The following is a 22,194-nucleotide window of genomic DNA, read 5'->3' on the forward strand; positions in this document are numbered from 1 at the left end:
TAGTATATAAATTTATCTTTGTGATATAACAAATTGTCAGAGTAGTAAAGTCAAATTTAGTTATAGCATTAAGCTTTGCTTCATGATACACCTCTTTCTTTACTGATATGATTATCGTTATCATAATCAGTTTTGGAGTTCCATAAATGTTTTATTCCAAATTGTACTTGTTTATTATCGAGTGATCGATATTATTCTTATGCAGTGCTATCGTAAAAAAAATATGCAAATTGATTCGCAGATGCGGATCGATCGAGGATTTGAAAAGGGACATACGCAGAGACTTATTAAACGTCTAGTATGCATTAAGCATGTATGTCGGGTATCCACGAGGGGACCCCAGTATCCGTGACCCCCACCCCTCACCCCACCTCTAGTAACCTGAGCAAAACTAACCTCCAATTTCTTGAACTGTGATGAATGTTTCATAATCGAAACTGGAAAACTATCCCGTCTATGTTTAACTTGTCTTTCCTCCTTTTGATGTCCACTGTCTGTCATCTTCGTTGCACGTACATAGAGAGAAATACCAAGTGATCATATTATACAAAATTACAGATCAGTGTCATATAAACTGGTCCGCCGTTCCATCTATACAATGTAGCTTCGCACCGTCAGTGTAGCGATAAGTGAACACAACAGGGGTCCAGTTTAAGTGTCCTGCGTCTTGTCATTAATTATCTTGTGTTTCCATTTGAAGACTTCTCGGCATGTGGTAACACTATGGGCCTACAATCAACGTACGCGTGCATTACATAAAATTGATAAGGCTTTTAAGCCGCGTTTGTTGTAATTAGTAATAATTATTTTACAACTTCTGATAGATATGCGGCACTTGTTTGCTAACATACATTAAACAAATCGAAGGTTGTAAATTATTTGAATCTGTGTCATTTCATAGAGGTTTTTAATGTATGGTCATTTTATATCTTTCAAATAAAATAATATGCTAAACAAAAATGGACAACTACAAAATTATAATGGTCTGGATGGATGGTCCATCGATTTTGTATTCTTTTAATTTTTAAAACATTTTTTCTATTCTTTATAATTTTGCTCATTATTCTCTATTTGATCATACTTTTATTTTCTATTCTTTATATTTTTTTTTGTATATGCTATATGTTTTGTCCTTTATTCTGCGTTTCCCAGTCGCGTGATTTGATATTCTGTCAACTCCAACAAGACCCTCAAGTATTATTACCGATAAAATAGGCGTTTGAGAATGTGTATCATTTTGTCTTATTCTTTCTTTTATTTGTTTTAAAAGATTGGAAAGTAGGTATATATATATATGTATGGGTGTTGCTGAATTTATGGACACTTAAGGGTGACTTGGGAATAGAATTGTCTTCATCCGCCAAAATAGAAAAAAATGTAAAACCCGTATAAAAAGTTTACCGAACTTCATCCTGGTCTACCCTTAATTTATTACAGGTATTCCCCATGCATGGTAATACGTATGTATTGTTTTAAAATAGCTTTTCGTTCCGTGCATGCATGCATGAACTATTTGACACTGCACGTTCTCAGTCTGCAACCACCAATCTGTCAATCAATCGATTTTATAGAAAAGATGTATCATATCTTACATCAAAACAATGTATAACGCCACGCGTTCATCTTTTTCTACAAAATGATATATGTGCAGATCACACTGCTGACATTACTAGACCACATATATGACACTTCGTCTATACCTGAGGATGTGGATGGGGGTTTACAGAATAGAGAATAATGAACAAAAAATAGAAATAATAGTATCGGAAGTATTGGAACAGAATATAAACAAACAGGAACATAAATTGTACGGCTTCTAATTATAAATGATTACAGTTCAAACACAGCTGCATCATACATTAAAGTTAACGGTCAGTCAGACAGTCTGCTAAAGTTCACGAAAACAATAAATCTACAAATACTTAACACTCTAGGCCAAGGCAAATTAAATACCGATCTTAGATAAGAAATAAATGTGCAAGTTTCACCCTATGACAGTTTTTAGATAAAAAAAAAAAAGACGATTTTTAAGTTTGCTGAACACATGTTTAGGCTAAAATTACGTGCATATTCAGGACTTGAACAAAATAACAATAAATCCAGTAGATATAGATTCGTAATGGAATGTCTTCATTGACTTTGTCTTGTGTAAAAAGCTCTTTTGAAATCCCCGCGGGTTTAAGCAACTTTGAAGTAAGTGCTTTGGTACTTTCATAGTTTATATAGTTTTTAAGTTAATTCGCCATTTATTATTTTATTATTTACATGTGAAACAATAACCCGGATAAATCATTCCAAAAACATGATAGTGCTTACATTTTATAAGAGGATAACGAAATTAGAGAATTATATTTATTTAGATTGCTATCCATGATGGAGCAAAGTTTCAACCACTTTTTTATGTCCCTTTTTACCATAAGATACTCGCGTCATTATTTATATAAAGAATGATGAGGATGACGATAATAACGATGTATGATGTCCAGTGGTAACTATTACATACATACACCCAGAATGACAACATGCTTTATGTTATTAACACGTTTTGTACTAGACAAACTGAGTCAGATGTTTTGACGCATTTTTCAGCAGATACAAATAACTTTGTAAGAAGACGTGCCAAGACGCATTATTCTAACTTCAATCGTACCAGTATTCAAATGCTTTCATTACTTATAAACGAATGTTTTCTTAACCTTCATTATTTGTTTGATAAGAGCAATGTTACAGTAATATCATGGAAAAACCATTGTTTTTACGGAAAGCTGGAACACTGAGAAGCTAAGTCAACAGTGTAGTATTCCGGACGTCAACACCAAAAAACAGCATGCAAATATATATATGGGGGATAAGTATACCATTATATACACATCAGACTGTACTAGTGATATCATAACTTTGAATACACCAAACTAAGTACTTCATATCTGAGTAACAGGCAATGTACGTCCTCAATTTTATAGAACTAATTCATAACTTTTTGTTTCATTTGTATTCATCTGTCAAATGTGTGTGTTCTGCAAGGTTCAGCAGTCCTTACCCTTTCATTTGATATATGTATCTATATTACTTACCAAAAATTATTCTGCATATAATATAGTTTGATTTAATCACGTAAGAACTCCTAAAATTTTTAAATACGTACTTCTTTCCTTTTTGATCGCACCCGAAATGGTTGGTGTAACATCTTACGAAGTCTATTCATTTTTTTTGGCAAACTATTTCGCTCTGGCTGTTGCTAGTGGTCGTCTTACACGTGCAGTGCTGTGAGATACTTTTCGTTCCACGTTGAAGGTTTAATGTGACTTACAGCGCTGTTCCTTTGCTTAATTTTTTAATGTGTTTTTTTAATGTGGTTATATTCATTTTCTGTCACGGATTGATACCCAATATTCTTGTTTTTCTATGAAAAAAATGTTCCTTTACAAAACATATTGGTATATTCCATACTTCGATTTTTTTTAATAACGTAAATGATTTTTAATTTTAGCAAGGAGGTTATTGTGAGATATTCTAACCTAACTAAACGAAAAAGAGAATTGTAATATAAAATCTTACGATTCTAAAGTTTCTTCGAACAAGATTTGTTATCATATGATATGCTAATTACCCATATCATATTTTAATGACCACATACTGTGCCCATCGTGATCATATAAACCCTAATAAATTATAAACATTCGAATGTAAAATTTCGCACGATAGATAATGACAAACAAACGACGGAAATTACATAATAAATCCACAGCGTGTATTTTAATATATTTGTCAGTACATGGATAACCCGAATAATCCAGTCGTTATATTACGATCACTTCAATCACTCCATTAACCATTTCCTCGAGAAAGTAGTGGATAGGGGCGCTGAATTATTCGATTTAGTACATGGAGGAAAGATATTCAAAGATTAGGAGCGACGATTCAATGTCCGTTTGTGTATTGTATTTGTCGTGGTTGAAACGGCACCAGGAACATATCAGGATAGACAACAAAAGTCTGTAAGTATCTATTTTATGTATTTATAAATATTAACATAGATCCTATAAGCCTGTCATGCCTTCTGTTGACAAATTTTCTTAACTATGCACTTTTTTAGTAGACCACCGATGTCCTTTTCGAACTAAACGAAACTCTTTGAAAAGACACACCCCAGTCGAATCTTTCTTCTCAAATGAATGCCTGAATGGTCATCAAATTTATACTTGTTATGGGCAAAAAATGTATTAATTCTGACTGCAAGGAATTTTAAATGGTAAATAATATACATTTTATCTCGAGGAAAATGTATACACACTTAGACAACAGTGAATTTTTCATAAATAATATATAATGGTAAAAGTGTAGCATACACATGATATATATCATGTGTATATCATGTGTATTAACTATTAAACTATGGAAGAAATATAGTCAAGCATGAATACAAATTAATGGGTCCTATTTGGAAAAAAATAATTTTTCTTAGAAAGGTATCTCTTTCTTCAGAGGTTTATATGAAACTTTGATGTCTGTTGTGCAGTGATGTTTTTTTTCTTTCTCCGACGCCTGTATGCGAGACATAGTTATTTTAACTTCAAATATTTCTTGTAGAGTGAGAAAAATGTTATGAAACACCAGCAAAAAAGATTAGATTGTTATTCAGTCCTGACTTATACAGTGTTTCTGAAGATGGAGATTAGGTATGCAATAATGAGTTTTTAATTTGATAGAGTGTTGACTTTTAAATTGTAAAAGTTTAATGAGTTACTGTACGTTAATCCCTTTATTGTATAAAAATTCAACAATTGCTGTTCAAGTGCATAGCATAGCCATCTTTATCTTGCTGTATCCAGAGGCAATATATATATATATAAGAAGATGTGGTATGGGTGCCAATGAGACAACTCTCCATCCAAGTCACAATTTATAAAAGTAAATCATCATAGGTCAAAGTACGGACTTCAACACGGAGCAAGACTGTTATTAATGACAATTAAGAGAGTGAATAATATTATATAAACAAAATAGACATCATAATTAAAAGAAAGACAGACAGTTTCTTCATCAAATATAATAAATTTTGGTATGATAACTAAAAATGTTTTAAATTGTTTTGAATTTGTCGTTACTTCTTTCAGATCAGGCCTATCCAGAAGCAAGAAAAAGAACAATTCATAGCACGTACATCTACAGAGAGAGACATGTTTTAAAAAACAGATTTATTTTCAATTTTAGAAAAATCTGTTGAACTTTTACTATTTCTTATCTGTTTATTTACATTTATATGTTGATATTTTGTTTTTGTCCATTTTAATTCCTTGTTATCTGTTATGAGCAAAATCAATTTGCTGTTTTGCTGTTATTGGGACCCCCCTTGCCCCCCCATTAATATTAAAATATATTGTTGGGACTTCAACGACCTTTAGAAATCTTAGAAGTCTTGTACCAATTTTACTTATACCAAAAAAAAATACAAATCTTTTCCTCAGAAATTTGTGTCTTAAATGGTTATAAAAGAAATAGAGATGTAAAATGCACCATATTTTATTCAGAAGGATCATTGTAACAGTTAATGTTCAACAAATTGCAAAAGTTCAAGCACATTATGCCGAGGACGCCATTGCGCTCACTTTTTCACGTTGGCGTTTCTGTTCCACTCGGATGCATGAATATGTAGCGATTACAAGTGATAACAACGCAACAGCTCCGATACCGACGATTTCAAGGAAAGCAAGCTTCAGACGAGTATCCATTTTCAGGTCGCTAAGTTCCTGTCGTGATTGGTCTAGACGATCTTCCACACGATCTTCTAATCGTTGAATATGGTACAATGGTGTCTTCACTTTCTCTTGCTCTTCTATCTCAGCTTGGGGAAAAAAAGAAGAGTATAGTATAATAATTATATAAAGAACCATAATTCACTTAATTACATTTTCAAGGTAAAGAAACAGTTTTAAATGTTATCCGGTAAGATCGTTTGCAACTTAAATTTAGCAAAAATATAAATATCCTTTCTTGTAGACGTATTATGATTGTAATACATGTATCACATTGCAAATAAAGCATAACAAACAAAAAACAGGTAAACAATTCCGGCGATGTTTTGAAACTGAATAACAACTTTCACCTCATTGAAAATTAACTTAAAGTCAGCTCTGTTAAGTATAGCGTTCGATTATCATCACTTGATCATTAATCTAGTATATAAATTAGAAATTGGATACTGTAAAAGCAGGTTTGCCAATCGGATATCTTCGGAGGGTTCCGAATCTAGGAGCAATTACAAGTTTAGTACAATATGCAACATCTGGACCCAGTTCATCATCAGGATTATGCTTCATTGGAACCGGATCCAGATTTTACTTGCTCGTTGTTTTGCAGTCTCGTGTATTGCTCCTCACGATTAGAATCACAACATGTATATCAAAACCGAGAACATATGTGATTATGGCAAGTGATCTAACTATTTTATACACCTGCTTTTATTGTAACTTCAGAAGGTTCCAAACAAAATGTGACAAGATAACACTTACCCAAAGAATCTGCTGATCGCTTGTTTCTCATGGCACATGATGACTGTAAAAGAAATTTAAATATAGGTGAAAATGCATTTTTTCGTATTCATGAAGTAAATATAGTGTATTGGAAAAATTAATATCCATATGGTTGGCAATATTTCATGCACATTTAATTTCTTAAACGAAAAAAATCAACTTCCGTAGTACAGTTTAGAATAAAAGTATTCACCCGCCTTAAAACAAATTGGAAAAATCAAGGACAAATCCCAACATTTTAGTTTGGAATCAAAAGACATGATAATCAAGGGATACAAAATTCTGAACAGAAAATTGAGAAAAGAGTTCAAATAAATAGGAAAAGAAAAATCAATCAACAGTATACTTCAAGAATCATGTATTAAGAGACTGTAGAAGGAAAACTTTACTGAAGTTGTTTGAAGTAAAGTATTCTCTAAATGATTTTTTTTAAAGTAAAATCATTAAAAAATCCGTAAAACATTTAAGACTAATTTTTTTGTAAACGTGTGAATCATTTACAAATGTACCACTGAACATTGAGTTCTTATAAACAGATATAAGAAGATGTTGCAAGAGCGCCAATGAGACAACTCCAGTATTCATTATTATAGGTCAAAGTACAGTCAACACAGCCTTACGTTATACCGAACAGCAAGCTACGCAGGGCCCTTAATTCAACCAAAAGACATTAACACAAGCGCCCATACACTGAAAACAAATTTTGATCTAAGAAAGAATGTAAATAAAAAATCAATAAAATTGAAAATGCCTGCATGAAATGTGATAATGTGTAGCACACACGTACAATGTAGGAACTGAAACGGTCACGTGTAAAATAATTAAGGAAGTTCGCTACTCAGTTTCAAAATATTTAAAAGCTTGTTAACACTAGACAGTATATATTGATCATAGGGATTAATAAAGGAAGCAAAAAAAGCCAAAAAAATATGTCTGCGTTCTTGTTTTCCAGATGTTAGCAATAACAAATTTTGCGGTAAATGTTCTCTTGATTTCTCATAGATTTTATCATTGACACAAGATCAAGTTCTCAAAAACTATTAAAAATTACAAAGATTTTATATCAAGACTTTTACAAATGGCTTATAATTGGACATAAAAAAGAAAAATGGGGGTCAATGGGCAACAATTTAAGGTATTCAAATGGATTTGACTAGAGGATTCTGATAATCTTGCAAAAAAAAAAACATGACAAGTGAACATCCTTAAGCGAACAATTCTTCATATCTTACCCCGTCACAGGTGGCGTTGCAAACTGTAAATGAACATTCGTAGGAGATTCCACCCTTTTTTGTAGTTTCCAATAACTTGAATACTTTAAAGAATGGACTGGTGGCGGTTTTTGTGTTACCTGCACCGGTTTTGGTTGTGAAACCTTTGTTTTTTGGAATGATGGTTCCATCTCCACATCTGAAAGAATAAAGAGATTTGTCAAGTAATCTGAAACAGCTTTTAATAAAAAAATTTGTATCCATGTAGAAATTTCAAATATTTTAATAATATTTATGGTTCTAAAATCTCAGCTTTTCATAAATTTCTAAAATAAATTTTAAATACCTACCCAGCTAGCAGAAATCGGTAGCTTGTTGCCCCATCTTTACTGACAGCCCTGCAATCGTATGGAATCACGCCTTGGTAGTAATCTGTAAAATGACAAATAGACAGTTTAGTACTCAATGTTCTCCCGACAAAGTCTTGTAATGTTAATTCTCGTTTTAGTTTAGTAAATGTTACGAGGTAAATGTTTAACATATTCAAGCAGGACAAATGATCAATGCTAGTTCTTTAAAAAATAAAAAATAATAATAGTAGAGTTAAATACATGTAGATATAAAACCAGTAAATCTTCGAGCTACTCTGCTCAAATATTTCGGTAAAAAGGAAGTTGTCGAGTGACGAATCTGAAAATGCATAGCACGGTATAGCTTCATTAAACCCATATAAACCCAGATACCAAATTTCAGAAATAATTGTAATGCATAAAGTTCCCGTAAAAGATAACGAAAATATTCATGGGACAGACGGATGGACACAGGTAAAACAGTATACCCACTTTAAGGGGTGGTAAAAAAAGATGTGATACGATTGCAATTAAGACAACTCTCCACAAGGAACCAAAATAACAAATTGAAAACATAAAGATTTAGGACTAATTCAGTACAATAGACCATTTGGTATTTGTATAAAGAAATTTGGTCCCAAATTTTAGAAATTAATCGGATTCCCCAATGGCGTCCATTATCTTGAGAATATTTTGTTTACTTTCACTTTTCATATGAACGACGTCAAAAGTTCAATGTAGGATAAAAAAAAACTTAATTCACATTAGTTTTGTATCCTTCATTCATCTGCTGAATTCGTCTCAACACGGCCGATTCCGGATAGGAGAGTAGCGGATTCTACCGAGGATTGCCGAATGTCATCTGCTGATGTCTTCTCGTATGTTAAAGGTCTTACCGGTTTCGACAGTTAATAACAACTGAACTTTCTTCGACATAGCAACTTTAGCATCTGATATCACGTTACCAAGAATGTCAATCAATTCAAGAGTTGCATTTCCTTCGGCAGCAGTATAATCACGGCCGAGAGATTTAACCAACTCGTGGTTTACAGGAAGGTAGCTGAAATAAAAACAAATCGACAATCAATGCTCATGCTAGAGAGTTGTTTAGTTTCTTGTTCATTCCTCAAAAAATATAAACATAGGGTATATCTGTAGCAACTATATATATACCTTACATCATTACGGAAAAATATATTCTTATAGATATACAAGAGTAAGAGTCACAATTTAGAAAAAGCAAACCATTATTGGTCTAAGTACAGTCTTCAACACGGAGTCTTTGCTCATACCGAACAGCAAGCTATGAAGGACCTCACAAAATTACTAAGTGTAAAACCATTCAACAGAAAAAACCAATGGTCAAATCTATAAAAATGGTCAAATCTATAAAAAAAAAAAAAACGAGTAACACTGATAAACCACACCAACAAATAAACAACAACTACTGAACATCAGCTGTAAACAATTGCAGCGGGTTTAAACTTTTGAATGGTACCAAACCGTCCCCCTCATCTGAACGAATAATGTAACATCACGACATAGACAGATTCAGTATTGAATATTATGTGAAGATGAATTCTATATTGGGGCAATAAGGCAATATTGATTCATTGGACTAGTCATTCAATTGTACCATAGGGTCAAATTAACAGGAATATAATTTGAGAATACTCAAATAGGGAAAATAGGGAAAGCTTTTTAAAAGCCAAAACGATAAAAAAAAAAAACAAAAAAACAAAACGATAAAAAAAAAAAAAAAAAAAAAAAAAAAAAAAAAAAAAAAAAAAAAAAAAAATCATGCATCAGAGAATAAAATCATTCGAGACACATTCCAGAAATTTGTTTTATCGCCATGGACAGTCAAAGAAACGGTATAATACAGCTTTTACTGTATTTTAAATAAACACAAGTCGGTGCACTATTAAAAAAACATGTGTACGTAAGGAAGCCATCGTTTGAGGGGGGACGGGGTTAGGATGATATTTTTTTTCATTTTTAACCAAATGGTAGCTGCCTAAATAAATTACAAGACTTGTCCTTTGTATGATTATGTGATCATATTGTCAAAACATTTCTGATTACGGGATTAATTGAACACACCCACGAGGGGCCTGATATTTGTACGGCCTCATATTTGTACGTAAAAAAAATCATTACTTGGACGCATCCATGAGGGGCCTCATATTTGTGCGGCCTCATATCTGTACGTAAATAAATCATTACTTGGACACACCCATGAGGGGCCGCATATTTGTTCGTAAATAAATAATTATACTTACTCTTCATCTATATCCTTCATCGCAACTATTCCAGTTCCATTTCCTTCGGCAATACAGGAAATTGTGTAAGTTTCATATTCATTCATTAATGTGCCGTTGTTAAATCCCCAGAATACTTGCAATTCAGCAGAGTAGAAATTAGATTTGTTCGATGGGGTCTGAAAAAAAAAGTCAATTGGATTCTTTTATATTATACCAATTTTTTTTTTTTTATACTTTTGTCTTTCTATAGATCCATGCAATACATATCCTCTAATAACGGCTTTGGTATTACCGAAGTTGAATAATTTCCAATGAAACACATAACCAGAGACCATGACGTTATTAAAAATACCACAACTTTGGTGTGTAAATAAAGAGTATGGTTAAACATAAATACATGTTTTCGATGTTTGAACATCCAACTTTATATCAAGACCATCTACTTACATTAAATTCACAGGAACATCCAGGGCTCGTATCGTTTGTGTAACACAGACTGAGGGTGGTTTCAGTATTGGTTTCATTAATTGGGTTGAGCGTGACGAGACCTTGTCGACACTTGATCTGTGCTTGGACATATAGATCCGATTTGATGGTCACATTAGCATTGCGTCCAGAATAGTCAGGTGAAGATTCCACCTCGCCACAGGATTGTGAAACTATCAAAATAAAACGATACGGTATTAATCGAATGAATATACAATGTACATAGAATATAACAAATGAAAAACAATACAACCAAATTAAAACGAAGCCATTATTATGGTAGAAATATATCGAGAAAATCAAATGAGAAAACGGCTCAAGATTTATTTTTATAAAAAATCATGAATGAAAAACAATGACATACAGGAAAAATTAAATTAAAAGTGTCAGTCTTTTATTTTTCTTTGGTGTTGCAAGTTTATTCGCGACATATAATGATGAGCTTTCGTTAGTCTTATAAAATTTTAATAGGTGTTTGAGAACTTAAACCTGTCAATGATAAAGCTATGAAAAGTCAAGAGAACATTTTCCCGCCAAAATTTCAATGGCTAATATCTCGAAAACAGGCACATTGACCTATATATATTTTTTGCTCTTGATTTTATTATTACCCATCAATATAAACTAGTGTTTTGACAAGCTTATTATTTTCAAACTGAGGAGCGAATTCCCTTAAATTATATTTTTAAAATCTGACGTGAATATAAGTTACTCACCATCCAAAATGTAGCCTTTTGGTACAGTAGATCTGACAGCAACCTAAAAATACAGTCATAGTATGAAAATTGACCATGTTTTTAAACTATGATTTTACACAGTCAAACCTGCCTGTATCAAGCAAAAGTCAGTGTTAAAAGACCATAATTTTAGATTTCTCTGTAGTACGTTTCATTTAGATTGAAACGAATGATATGCGCGTTTCCCATTACATCTTTGAAAAAATAAGGAAGGTACATTTGTAGGTAGGTTATTTTTTATTTTTATTTTATTTTACATCGAGTCTATGGGAGAGAAATTCTGACTTGCGTTTATTGAAAAATGAACAAAATTGTATTTAAGAAATGCCATTTCTAAGCTTAAAATTTAGGGTAGGTATATATATATAGGGAACTATGAAACTCATATTTTTTTATTTTTTTTGGCCTTATTATAATAAACTTACTGTTAGCAGAAGACAAGTCAAGAACTGTAAGACGAACATTGTTGAGTCTGTAATAGAAAAAAAAGTCATATAGATATATACGGTTTAACTAGTCCTGGTAAAATATATATACAATGTATGTGTATTGTTGGAAAATATAAAATTTATTTGTACGAGCTTGAGAAACATGATGAAAAGCGAGACTCTACCGAGCTTTTCTCCTGTTTCGTAGGAGTACAAATAAATTTTATATTTTCCGACAATGTACATATTCTGTTTTTATCCTGCAATTTACACCCGGTACTTGAGGTAAACTGTTCATATCGAAATTATTGCTTTTGATTTTTCAAAGAAATCGACATAGTTTAAACGCGGACCGCGATGAGGATCCCAAAATGAACTGTTACCCAGAAAGAAATACCCGCCTTACTGCTTGATCAACGTCAAAGCGAGTAACAGGAGACTTTATTTGTACATGTACAAATAAAGCAAAATATTATTGGATACCTGTTATTTGTACAATATAATGCTGATTTGCAGGATAAAGATACATACGGTTGTGTCCTGATAAAATATATATATACGGTTGTGTCCTGGTAAAATATAGATATACGGTTGTGTCCTGGTAAAATATAGATATATACGGTTTAGTCCTGGTAAAAAGCACATAATACAAAAATATAACCAGGGGCGTTTTTGTTGCCCTTCCAAAAAGGTTTAGGGAGCAATCATTTGATTTTTAGGGAGGGGGGCTAGGATGAAAAATTAAAATCAGAAATCCCGTCCTGCCCAATTTTCAAATTCAGCAATAGACCACTTTTTGTAAAATAATCATAATATTACAAAAGTTCTACCTTACATTAAAACAACTGACACTTCCAGTGTTAACAGCAAATGCACACTTTATGTAAAATATTTACAAATATTACAAAAGCCAGTTTGTACCTCAAATGAAAACTATCGGCGTTACTAATGTTATTAAAAAGACAGCAATTACCCGTCTTAATAACAAATGCACGGGACAATGCAATTTGTCTGCTTTACCGTGTAAAATAGCAAATACACTTTTTTTAGCAAAATATTTACAAATGATACAAAAGCTCTACTTCAAAATAAATTTGCTGGCATTACCAGTGTTGTATGTTATAGCAAATGAACATTTTTTTGGTAAAATATAATATAACAAAAGCTTTTCTTCTTAAATGCCGCCATAACCAGTGTTAATAGGCAAATGCACACTTTTGGTTTTTATTTTACAAATATTACAAAATCTCTACTTGAAATGAAATTTGCTAGCTTTAACAGTGTTAATTTCAAATCACTTTTTGTAAAATGTTCTCAAGATTCAAATGAAAGTTTTTGGCTTTACCAGTGCATGTTAACAGCAAATGCAAACGTTTAAGTAAAATATCTACAAATGTTACAAAAGCTCTACTTCAAATGAAATTTGCTGGATTTGCTGGCATTACATGTACCAGTATGTAATTCTTATTTCGTATCATTTATATTTACAAACAAAAATGGACTGATGAAATCTACTTACTTGATGTCTGTTACAAATCCTTCCGTATAGTGTGACTTACAACCGCCATCCCTTGTGTTTTATAGTACTTTAACCAGTTACTTTAACCTTGAGGTCCACGTGCGGCGCGAAAATAGGAGTATCGTTCTATATATTTTTATTATCAAAACCCGTTTTTTGATTTTTAACTTCCCTTGAGATAACCGAGACAGTTAAACAAAAACGAAATAGAAAAATGAAAGTTATTTTGTAATGTTTTTACTTTTTATTAATTATTTATTAGAAAATAAAAAATTGTCATAGCTGAACAAAAAGAACCCCAGCTCAGTAACATTAAACGATGTTAAAAAAAAACCAACTTATAATTGCTCATTTCTGCTTGTTTCAGAGGATTCTATAGTGTACATACGGCTGCTATTAATGTTTTCTTTTATATCTGTTGAATTTGTAACAAAATTGTAAAATTAAATAGTTATAAAATGAAAATTACTATAATTGCAATTAAGAATAAAAAAAATGTATTTACATATTCAGTTAGGGGACAACCATTTGATATTCTTGGGAAGGGGGGGGGGGGGGGGGGGGGGGCAGGAGGATTTGTTTTGGATCGGTTATTTATTTTTGTAAACTAAGAGGACAGGTTATCTATTTTCTGCACTTTTGAAGCAAGATTTTTCATTTTCATTAAAGCAAGGGACTGATTATTTATTTTCACAGCTATATTTATAATATTCGAAAACATACAATTTTAAATTATTTGTTTATTATAAATAATACATGTATAGTCAAGTCATTATGTACCATTTAATCAGAATTAATCACCATCCTCTGCAGAAATGAATCTTCTATATTCACAACTGCATATACACGTACTACGCATACGTACACAGTATTAAAGTTAAATTGTATCCATTTTGTAAATTATTGGCAAACATGTTTTGTCGAGCGTAGCGAGAAATTTTTTTTTTTGAAGGGTTTTGGAGCCATTGAAGGCCCCAGAAGATATAGAACAAATGATGCAAAATCATGCTTTCTGGGTGTTCCACAAACTTGCCCTTTCTTAATCTGAAAATGCAAGTTCTGTTTTAATAAGTTTTTGACAATATCTTGGTCTCAAGCAAAATTTATAGCCAGTGTAAGACTTAAGTTTCTAGGGACAACATCAAAAGACCAATATGCATGGCCGAGTGGTATAATTAGTTCATCTACTGTATCACTTGAATAGAGAATTGTATCAAAGAGACAACAACCCGACAAAAGAACACAAAACAGCCCATGGACACAGAGAAAATTACACATTCGAAGGCAAGGACGTACACCAGCTGGTCCCGAAACAAGTCGGTGTACTAGTCTAGTTTAATCAAAATGGACGCCACACAAAAATCGATACATACAAATGCATAAAAATTTTGAAAAAATAAATAATAAACACACAATTTCAACAAAGACTAGAAGTTACTATAACCTGTCAACACTGTGGTTGTTAATTCGTCCCCAATCTTAACTACAAATTAAAAAACTAAAGACACATTGGCACATTGGCTTTTCTTGTCCGTTCATCTATGAAAAGCCATGTTGATAAGTAATAGAAACAAAACCCGCTGAATATCAACCATCTTTAGTCTTATCGAAATTTATATACTTCCCCTTTTGTACCCTTTTTATTTTTCCCTTACTTTGTAATATTTATTTTTTTCATGTACATAATCTGATACTTAAATTAAATAAATAGACAAAGACGTTTCGTAAGGTTAAGAGAACAACCATTTCACTTTAAAGGAGAAGCGGTTTTGTTTTTTTTTCTTGAAGAAAAAGTTCTGATCCCAAATTTGAGGGGAAAAAAATTGTGGTCGAGCAGTATGATGCCATAAAATTTATTCTGAATCCAGATTTCCTTTTTAAAAGTGTTAAATTAAAAAAAAATGGTTGATAGGATCCACAATCTAAAAACAATTGCTCGCGCTTTTTTATGTGGAATTTTTTTTTCTCCCTTATAAAAACACATTGCAACTATATCCCCCTTACTTGAATTGAATGGTTGCCCCAACAGTGGAGCAACGCCTGCGTCAATTTATCAATGAAATATACGCAACTTGTAACTTCATTGATACAAACAAATAACTATCACAACGTTTTTTTTATACGCATGCAAATATTTATTTTTTTTATTCTAAAACAATAAATAACAACATCTTGTTAAGACAAAAGCTAAGACGCGATTAAAAAAATAATGGCATTTCATTTTAGGTAAAATTATATATTTGGTCAACTTAAAACTGATGACTGATCGGTTGTCGGAAGTTCAAAATATTAAAAAAAAACAACAAAAAAAACCAACCGTATTAAATATTTTTTGGAAGGGCAGACTAATATATTTCAGATGTTAAAGACTAATTGAAGTGTATTAGCGCCACACATTTTATTTTTTATTTTTCTTCCTATGTTTGCGTTATAACGCAAACCTTTGCGATATAACGCAAACCAAACCTTTGCGTTATAACGCAAACCTTTTCGTTATAACGCAAACCTTAACGCAAATATCTTGATTTCAATTCAAGTCATTAAGTTTTGTATATATGTCCGTCTGTCATTCATTTCGGATGTGATTTACTAGTAGATAAAAAGAAACATACAAACAAGGCCAAATCATTATAATAAATATGCATAGGAATAATGGAATACTTGAAGTGCAATTATACATAAATTAAGACTGATTTGTGCATCAGAAAAGTATACAATTTAACAAGAAAGTAGATATAGTATAGTATATAGTCATATTCAAATTGAAAGATAAAAAATAATGTCATACAATTGTGAAACCTCCAAGTTAAATAGACAAAATGATCTTTCTGCTTTAAAATGAATTATTAATAAGGAAACATTTTTTTTTAAATCTCAGAATATGATCAAGATTCTTTGATAGAAAGTCATTGAATTTTCATTTCAATATTATGAAGTATTTTTTAAGATGCTTGGGTAGCAATTTGAATAGATAGAACATAATTTTATTAATCAAACATCTTCATTCTATACATTTATTGCCAAAGGGTAGCTTGTTTGAATCTAACCTACTTTACACAGTTCTCAAACGAGAGCTTACTTTGGAAGTATATTTATATTCGGTTATAGCTACATGTATATTAGCAGGGTTGATTTTTTTTCTTCGGTATAACCTCAATTTTCTCAATTTTCTTTGTAATATATATACTAGTAGTAACATGGATATCGTTTTTGGGGGCCTTTATAGTTTGTTGTTCAGTGTGACCCAATGCTCCGTGTTTAAGTCCGTACTTTGGCCTATGATGGTTTACTTTTACGAATAGTGACTTGTGACTTATTCTGCTCATTATTTTTTTGCATTTTACTTTGCAATGTCTACAAAGGTGATAAATTTTAATATATACAGCATCCTCCATAAATAACTACTATTTCCTTTGAATCTTAAATAAGAAATAAGATAAAACAAATGTTTGCGTTATTACGCAAAGGTTTGCGTTATTTCGCAAAGGTTTGCGTTATAACGCATAGGTTTGCGTTATATCGCAAATGTTTGCGTTATAACGCATAGGTTTGCGTTATATTGCAAATGTTTGCGTTATAACGCATAGGTTTGCGTTATATCGCAAATATTTGCGTTACAACGCAAACATCGTTATAACGCAAACCTATGCGTTATAACGCAAAAGGTTTGCGTTATATTAAATTATATTAAAAGGTTTGCGTTATAAAGCAAAGGTTTGCGTTATATCACAAAGGTTTGCGTTATAACGCAAGGATAGGAAAAAAAATATGTGGCGCTAATACGCTTCCATAGTACGAAATAACCCTAGATATCACACACACAAATTGAAGTTTTTTTTTAAGTCATGCATTTTAACGATCCAGTTAAGAAGTCTGTCGTCAAGTACTTTTAGTAAAAAAATATGTTATTCGAACACGCCTGCTCTGTTGTGACTCATTAGAAAGGTATTTCACTTGACTTATATATTTCATTTTTTTAGTACTCTAATTTTTTTAATGTTTTTTTGTCAACCTATAGCCTTTATATATATAAAAATAATAGAATCTGAGGCGAGACGAAGTATCAAATATATTTCTTTTAGTAGTAAACCTCAACACGCCTGAACCTATAAAGATGACCGTGTACTCGACTGTCTTTTCGTAGGAATTAGTGCCCACTTGGGGATTTATCCCACTAAAAACAGTCAACGGGGGCTAAGATGCAAATTGATGATTGTCTTTCATTGGATTTTGTTCTGCGGAATTCATGCTTATCTTCTGACATCAGACTCGGACTTCTCTTGAACTGAATTTAAATTAGCGTATTGCTATGCGTTTACTTTTCTACATTGGCTAGATGTATAGGGGGAGGGTTGAGATCTTATAAACATGTTTAACCCCACCGCATTTTTGCGCCTGTCCCAAGTCAGAAGCCTCTGGACTTTGTTAGTCTTGTATTATTTTAATTTTAGTTTCTTGTGTACAATTTGGAGTTTAGTATGGCGTTCATTATCACTGAACTAGTATATATTTGTTTAGGGGCCTGCTGAGGGACGCCTCCGGGTGCGGGAATTTCTCGCTACAGTGAAGACCTGTTGGTGACCTTCTGCTGTTGTTTTTTCTATGGTCGGGTTGTTGTCTCTTTGACACATTCCCCATTTCCATTCTCAATTTTATTATGCACAAAAAAGATCTACGGGAATTTGCACCTACCAGAATCCAATTGTTTTGTGAAAATTTGTCTATAATTTAAAAGTTTACAATGATCCCGAAGCGAAATGCAATAATTTATGTAAAAACATATATATAAGATGTATAAAATCCCAAATGAGCCATATTTATTGAACCTTTTAGTTTCAAGCCAATAGAAACAGATGTAAACAATTCAAATGTACCTACTTCACCTTTTTAACCTTCTTTAATGAAGGTACCTTTTGATTTTATAGGAGGGGGAAAAGGGGGGGGGGGGGGGGTGCTAGGATAATATTTGTTATAAAAGGGCAGGACAGGAGTTTAGAGTAAAAATAGACGGTCGAATGAGCAACTTGGCAAACTGAAAAAAAGGCAGGAGGACATTTTATGCATAATAAACTAATAAAAATAAAGGTTGGATCATATAGAGTAAAAAAATAAAACGGCAGGACACAGATTACAACTTTGCAGGACAAAAAAAAATCATTCTAGCCCATATTCTGATATTAAAGACATGTCCCTTTTGATTTCATGAATTTAATTTTTGTATTCACTTTTTTTTTCCTTTACAGAGGACGGACCTGAATTCAATGTAAGACATCATCGTACCAAATACAAAACCTTGAAGGACGTGTCGAGTACCGCATGGATCAATCTGAACCCTAGCTTCGTGACCTTAGATAAGATGCCCACCAAAATCTGGTCTCTATAGAAATTTTCGGCATTCAAATGATTGCCTTTTCGTCTTTCATGATGGCTTTATATTCCTATGTCAGATTTGAACATAAACATCTCTGACAAAAAAAAAGTTAACACTATTGGTGTCTCGCCATGAATATTTGAACTCTCCTAAATAGATTGTTATTTATATTATATTTGTGTAATCTTGTATTCATATTACATAAGAATTTTTTTTTTGAAGACTGGATATAAAAACATTTTGATATTAATAAAGGTGAGTGCATTGAAAAAAACTTTGAAACAAGGAAAATATCATTACCATATTGAGCAGTCACGTTTACAAAAAAGGAGAACTAAGGGAGCTACCATTTGATTTTTATGGGGGGGCTAGGATGAAAAATGTTGTCCTGCATTTTTTTTTTAGCTGTAATCTCTGTCCTGCCTTTTTATTTTTCACTCTGTCCGGTCCTGCCTTTTTTTTTTAGTTTATCCTGACTTTTTTTTACCTAAAGTGTCGTCCGGTCTTTTTTTTTGCAAGTGTCTCATCCTGCCTTTTTTTTTTAACTTAAAACTCCTGTCCTGCCTATTTTTTTCAAATTCCACACTAGCCCCCCCCCCCATAAAAATCAAATGATAGCTCCCTAATTTAAAGATTAAGCCACACGAATCACTCACTGTGTGCAAACTTGTGTATAATTCATTTATAGATGAGCAGTATATGCTCTAAAAGAGGGACGAAAGATACCAAAGGGACAGTCAAACTCATAAATCTAAAACAAACTGACAACGCCATGGCTAAAAATGAAAAAGACAAACAGAAAAACAATAGTACACATGACACAACATAGAAAACTAAAGAATAAACAACACGAACCCCACCAAAAACTAGGGGTGATCTCAGGTGCTCCGGAAGGGTAAGCAGATCCTGCTCCACATGCGGCACCCGTCGTGTTGCTTATGTGATTACAAATCCGGTAAATAGTCTAATTCGGTAGGTCAAATTCATGAAAGGGAAGGGGATTGTAGTTACGACGTGAGGAACATATCCGATATCATTTGTGAAATGGTTATTCCATAACGGTCAACCAACTCGTGATGGCGTCCGTAAAATTTACGAAGGGATGATTTCAACTTCACCATTTGGAACTCTTGATTTAATAGCTTCCTTGTGAGCAGTAACCCTCTATCAAGAAAATCATGATAGGAAATGCAAGCACGGGAATATCGTATCAATTGAGAGATATATACCCCGTATGCAGGTGCTGCTGGAATGTTGCTACTTAGAAATGGAAAGTTCACAATTGGAAAGCTGAAATCATCTCTTTTGTCGTAAAGTTTTGTCTTCAACCGACCCTCATTGTCAATTTCTAGATGTAAGTCAAGATATGAAGCTGACTTAACTGTATCTGTAGTATCCTTTATCTCCAATTCGATGGGATAGATGCGTTCCACATAGTCACCAAATTTTGAATTGTTTAGTGAAAGAACGTCATCTATATAGCGGAAAGTAGAGTTAAAGGATATTGCTAACTTCTTATCTTTCTTCCTAAGAAGTTCCTGCATGAAGTCAGCCTCATAATAATAAAGAAACAAGTCAGCAAGTAGAGGGGCACAGTTTGTTCCCATTGGTATGCCGACAGTCTGTTGAAAAACACGTCCTCCGAACGTAACAAATATGTTGTCAATCAAGAAATCAAGCATCTTGATAATATCGGTTTCAGAGAATTTTTTGTTTGAATCAGAGTGATTCTTTACAAAGTAGGATTTATCCCTCCCTAAGACAAGATACTTGTATCTACGTTGGCCATTCTTTTTTATGAAGCAAAGTAATACCAACTCTTTTAATTTGTCTTTAAGTTTGGAATGTGGAATACTTGTGTAAAGAGTAGAGAAGTCAAATGTTTTAATACTGTTACAAGATGAAAGAGAGTTAGATTGTATGTACTCTAAAAGATCTTTGGAATTTTTAAGTATCCACATCTGATTCACGCCACCTCTAGAATAGGCAGTTTCACAATAACTTTGAAGCCCGTCTTTGATTGCTGATAAAATGGATGTTAATAATTTAGAAAGAGGTTTTGTGGAGCACTTGGAAGACCCAGCAATATACCGCTGTTTGTAAGGACACTTATGTAGTTTAGGTATCCAATACAGTGATGGAAGATCCAGTTCTTCATCTTTGGTTGAAATACCAAAGGAACAAAGAACAGACCTATGATTATCCAGGATTTCCTCTTTGGTAAGTGTCGTGAGGGTATATGTTGAGTTTCCAAGTGAATTGTCTATACCTAATTCGTTTATCAAGCAATTAATGTAATGACTTTTACAGACAAAAACTAGTGACATCCGTCATCTGATTGTATATTTTCAAATATTTCAAAGTAAAGTATGACAAAGTTATATTAATAGAAGATCGTGAAATGTCAAATATCTTTTCTAGGCATATGACAATTCTGGGATCTGCTATTTATAGATCTACTTCAAATCTGTAATACTATTGCAAGATTATATTGAAAGAGATATAAAAAGAAAAGACAAGATAAAACAGCATAATCAAATAACAGTTCAGTGGTCGATTTATCCTTTGACGTAAATAAAATTCATTGTGCAGTGGCAAATACTTCATCGATGTTCAGAACGAGAGATCGTACAACAGTCTCATTGCATATTTAGAGGAACCTTTTTATGATATGACACAGTTTCAGTACAAATGTTCTTTCTTTGAACGTAATTGAAGTACATTATTTATATCAAAAGATGAAACGGACAGATATAGAATCTACATGTAGATGTATTTTGCAATTATATGGTAGACTAATTTGGAAAAGAGACAAATGTCACGATTTTGATAATCAAACTTGTTCTCGTGTTGTTGAATGAGAGAAAAGGTCAAGTACATTTTACATGGCTATTGGTATTGTTTTATTGAAGGGATTCTAGCTACGAGATATATGAAAAAAAAAAGATTTTTTTTTTGTTCAATCATGAAAGGAAGTGAAATAGTGAAATAATAATTCGTTTTGAGAAGCCAGTATAGTTGAATTTTGTCATAAAAAGCTAAGAAATATCGATCATTCTTCTGAGATTAGCTTGATAGTAAATTAAATGGCGTCTTTACTAGAAAACACACGAAACCATGATACATGTACATACTATCGAGCCCATCCCATGTAAATTGTTTATTTTATACTTTTTTTAATTTGGATAATATACAGCTCTTATATGCAAGAGAGGCATAATTGCAAGAATTAACGAAGAACGAAGACGGAATTTGTAAATAAGATGTGGTCTGTATGATTTCCAATGAGACAACT

General features: G+C 32.5%; 1 protein-coding gene and 1 long non-coding RNA gene across 3 annotated transcripts in view; one reads left to right on the plus strand and one right to left on the minus strand.

Annotated features, from left to right (window-relative positions):
- The window catches only part of LOC139503200 (uncharacterized), a 36,066-nt gene extending 22,433 nt beyond the window's left edge, over positions 1-13,633 (minus strand). Inside the window, exons 1-10 of one of the 2 annotated variants that reach the window (XM_071292943.1) lie at positions 13,529-13,632; positions 12,007-12,053; positions 11,561-11,603; positions 10,806-11,017; positions 10,377-10,534; positions 8,991-9,154; positions 8,095-8,176; positions 7,766-7,943; positions 6,513-6,555; positions 5,508-5,845 (exon numbers count right to left, since the gene is read on the minus strand). In XM_071292943.1, the coding sequence (XP_071149044.1) occupies positions 5,583-5,845; positions 6,513-6,555; positions 7,766-7,943; positions 8,095-8,176; positions 8,991-9,154; positions 10,377-10,534; positions 10,806-11,017; positions 11,561-11,603; positions 12,007-12,045 (1,182 nt within the window). In that variant the 5' untranslated portion in view covers positions 12,046-12,053; positions 13,529-13,632 and the 3' untranslated portion in view covers positions 5,508-5,582. Of the gene's footprint in view, positions 1-5,507; positions 5,846-6,512; positions 6,556-7,765; positions 7,944-8,094; positions 8,177-8,990; positions 9,155-10,376; positions 10,535-10,805; positions 11,018-11,560; positions 11,604-12,006; positions 12,054-13,528 lie in introns of those variants that run through there. The other variant, XM_071292944.1, reaches the window with a different exon arrangement.
- LOC139503201 (uncharacterized) lies at positions 3,841-5,239 on the plus strand. Its single transcript, XR_011659059.1, has 3 exons — positions 3,841-3,998; positions 4,591-4,679; positions 5,118-5,239. It is a non-coding gene; the product is annotated as an uncharacterized lncRNA (long non-coding RNA).
- Positions 13,634-22,194: the final 8,561 nt, after the last annotated feature.

The sequence above is a fragment of the Mytilus edulis genome, chromosome 14 (assembly GCF_963676685.1).
Source record: "Mytilus edulis chromosome 14, xbMytEdul2.2, whole genome shotgun sequence".
Taxonomy (NCBI): domain Eukaryota; kingdom Metazoa; phylum Mollusca; class Bivalvia; order Mytilida; family Mytilidae; genus Mytilus; species Mytilus edulis.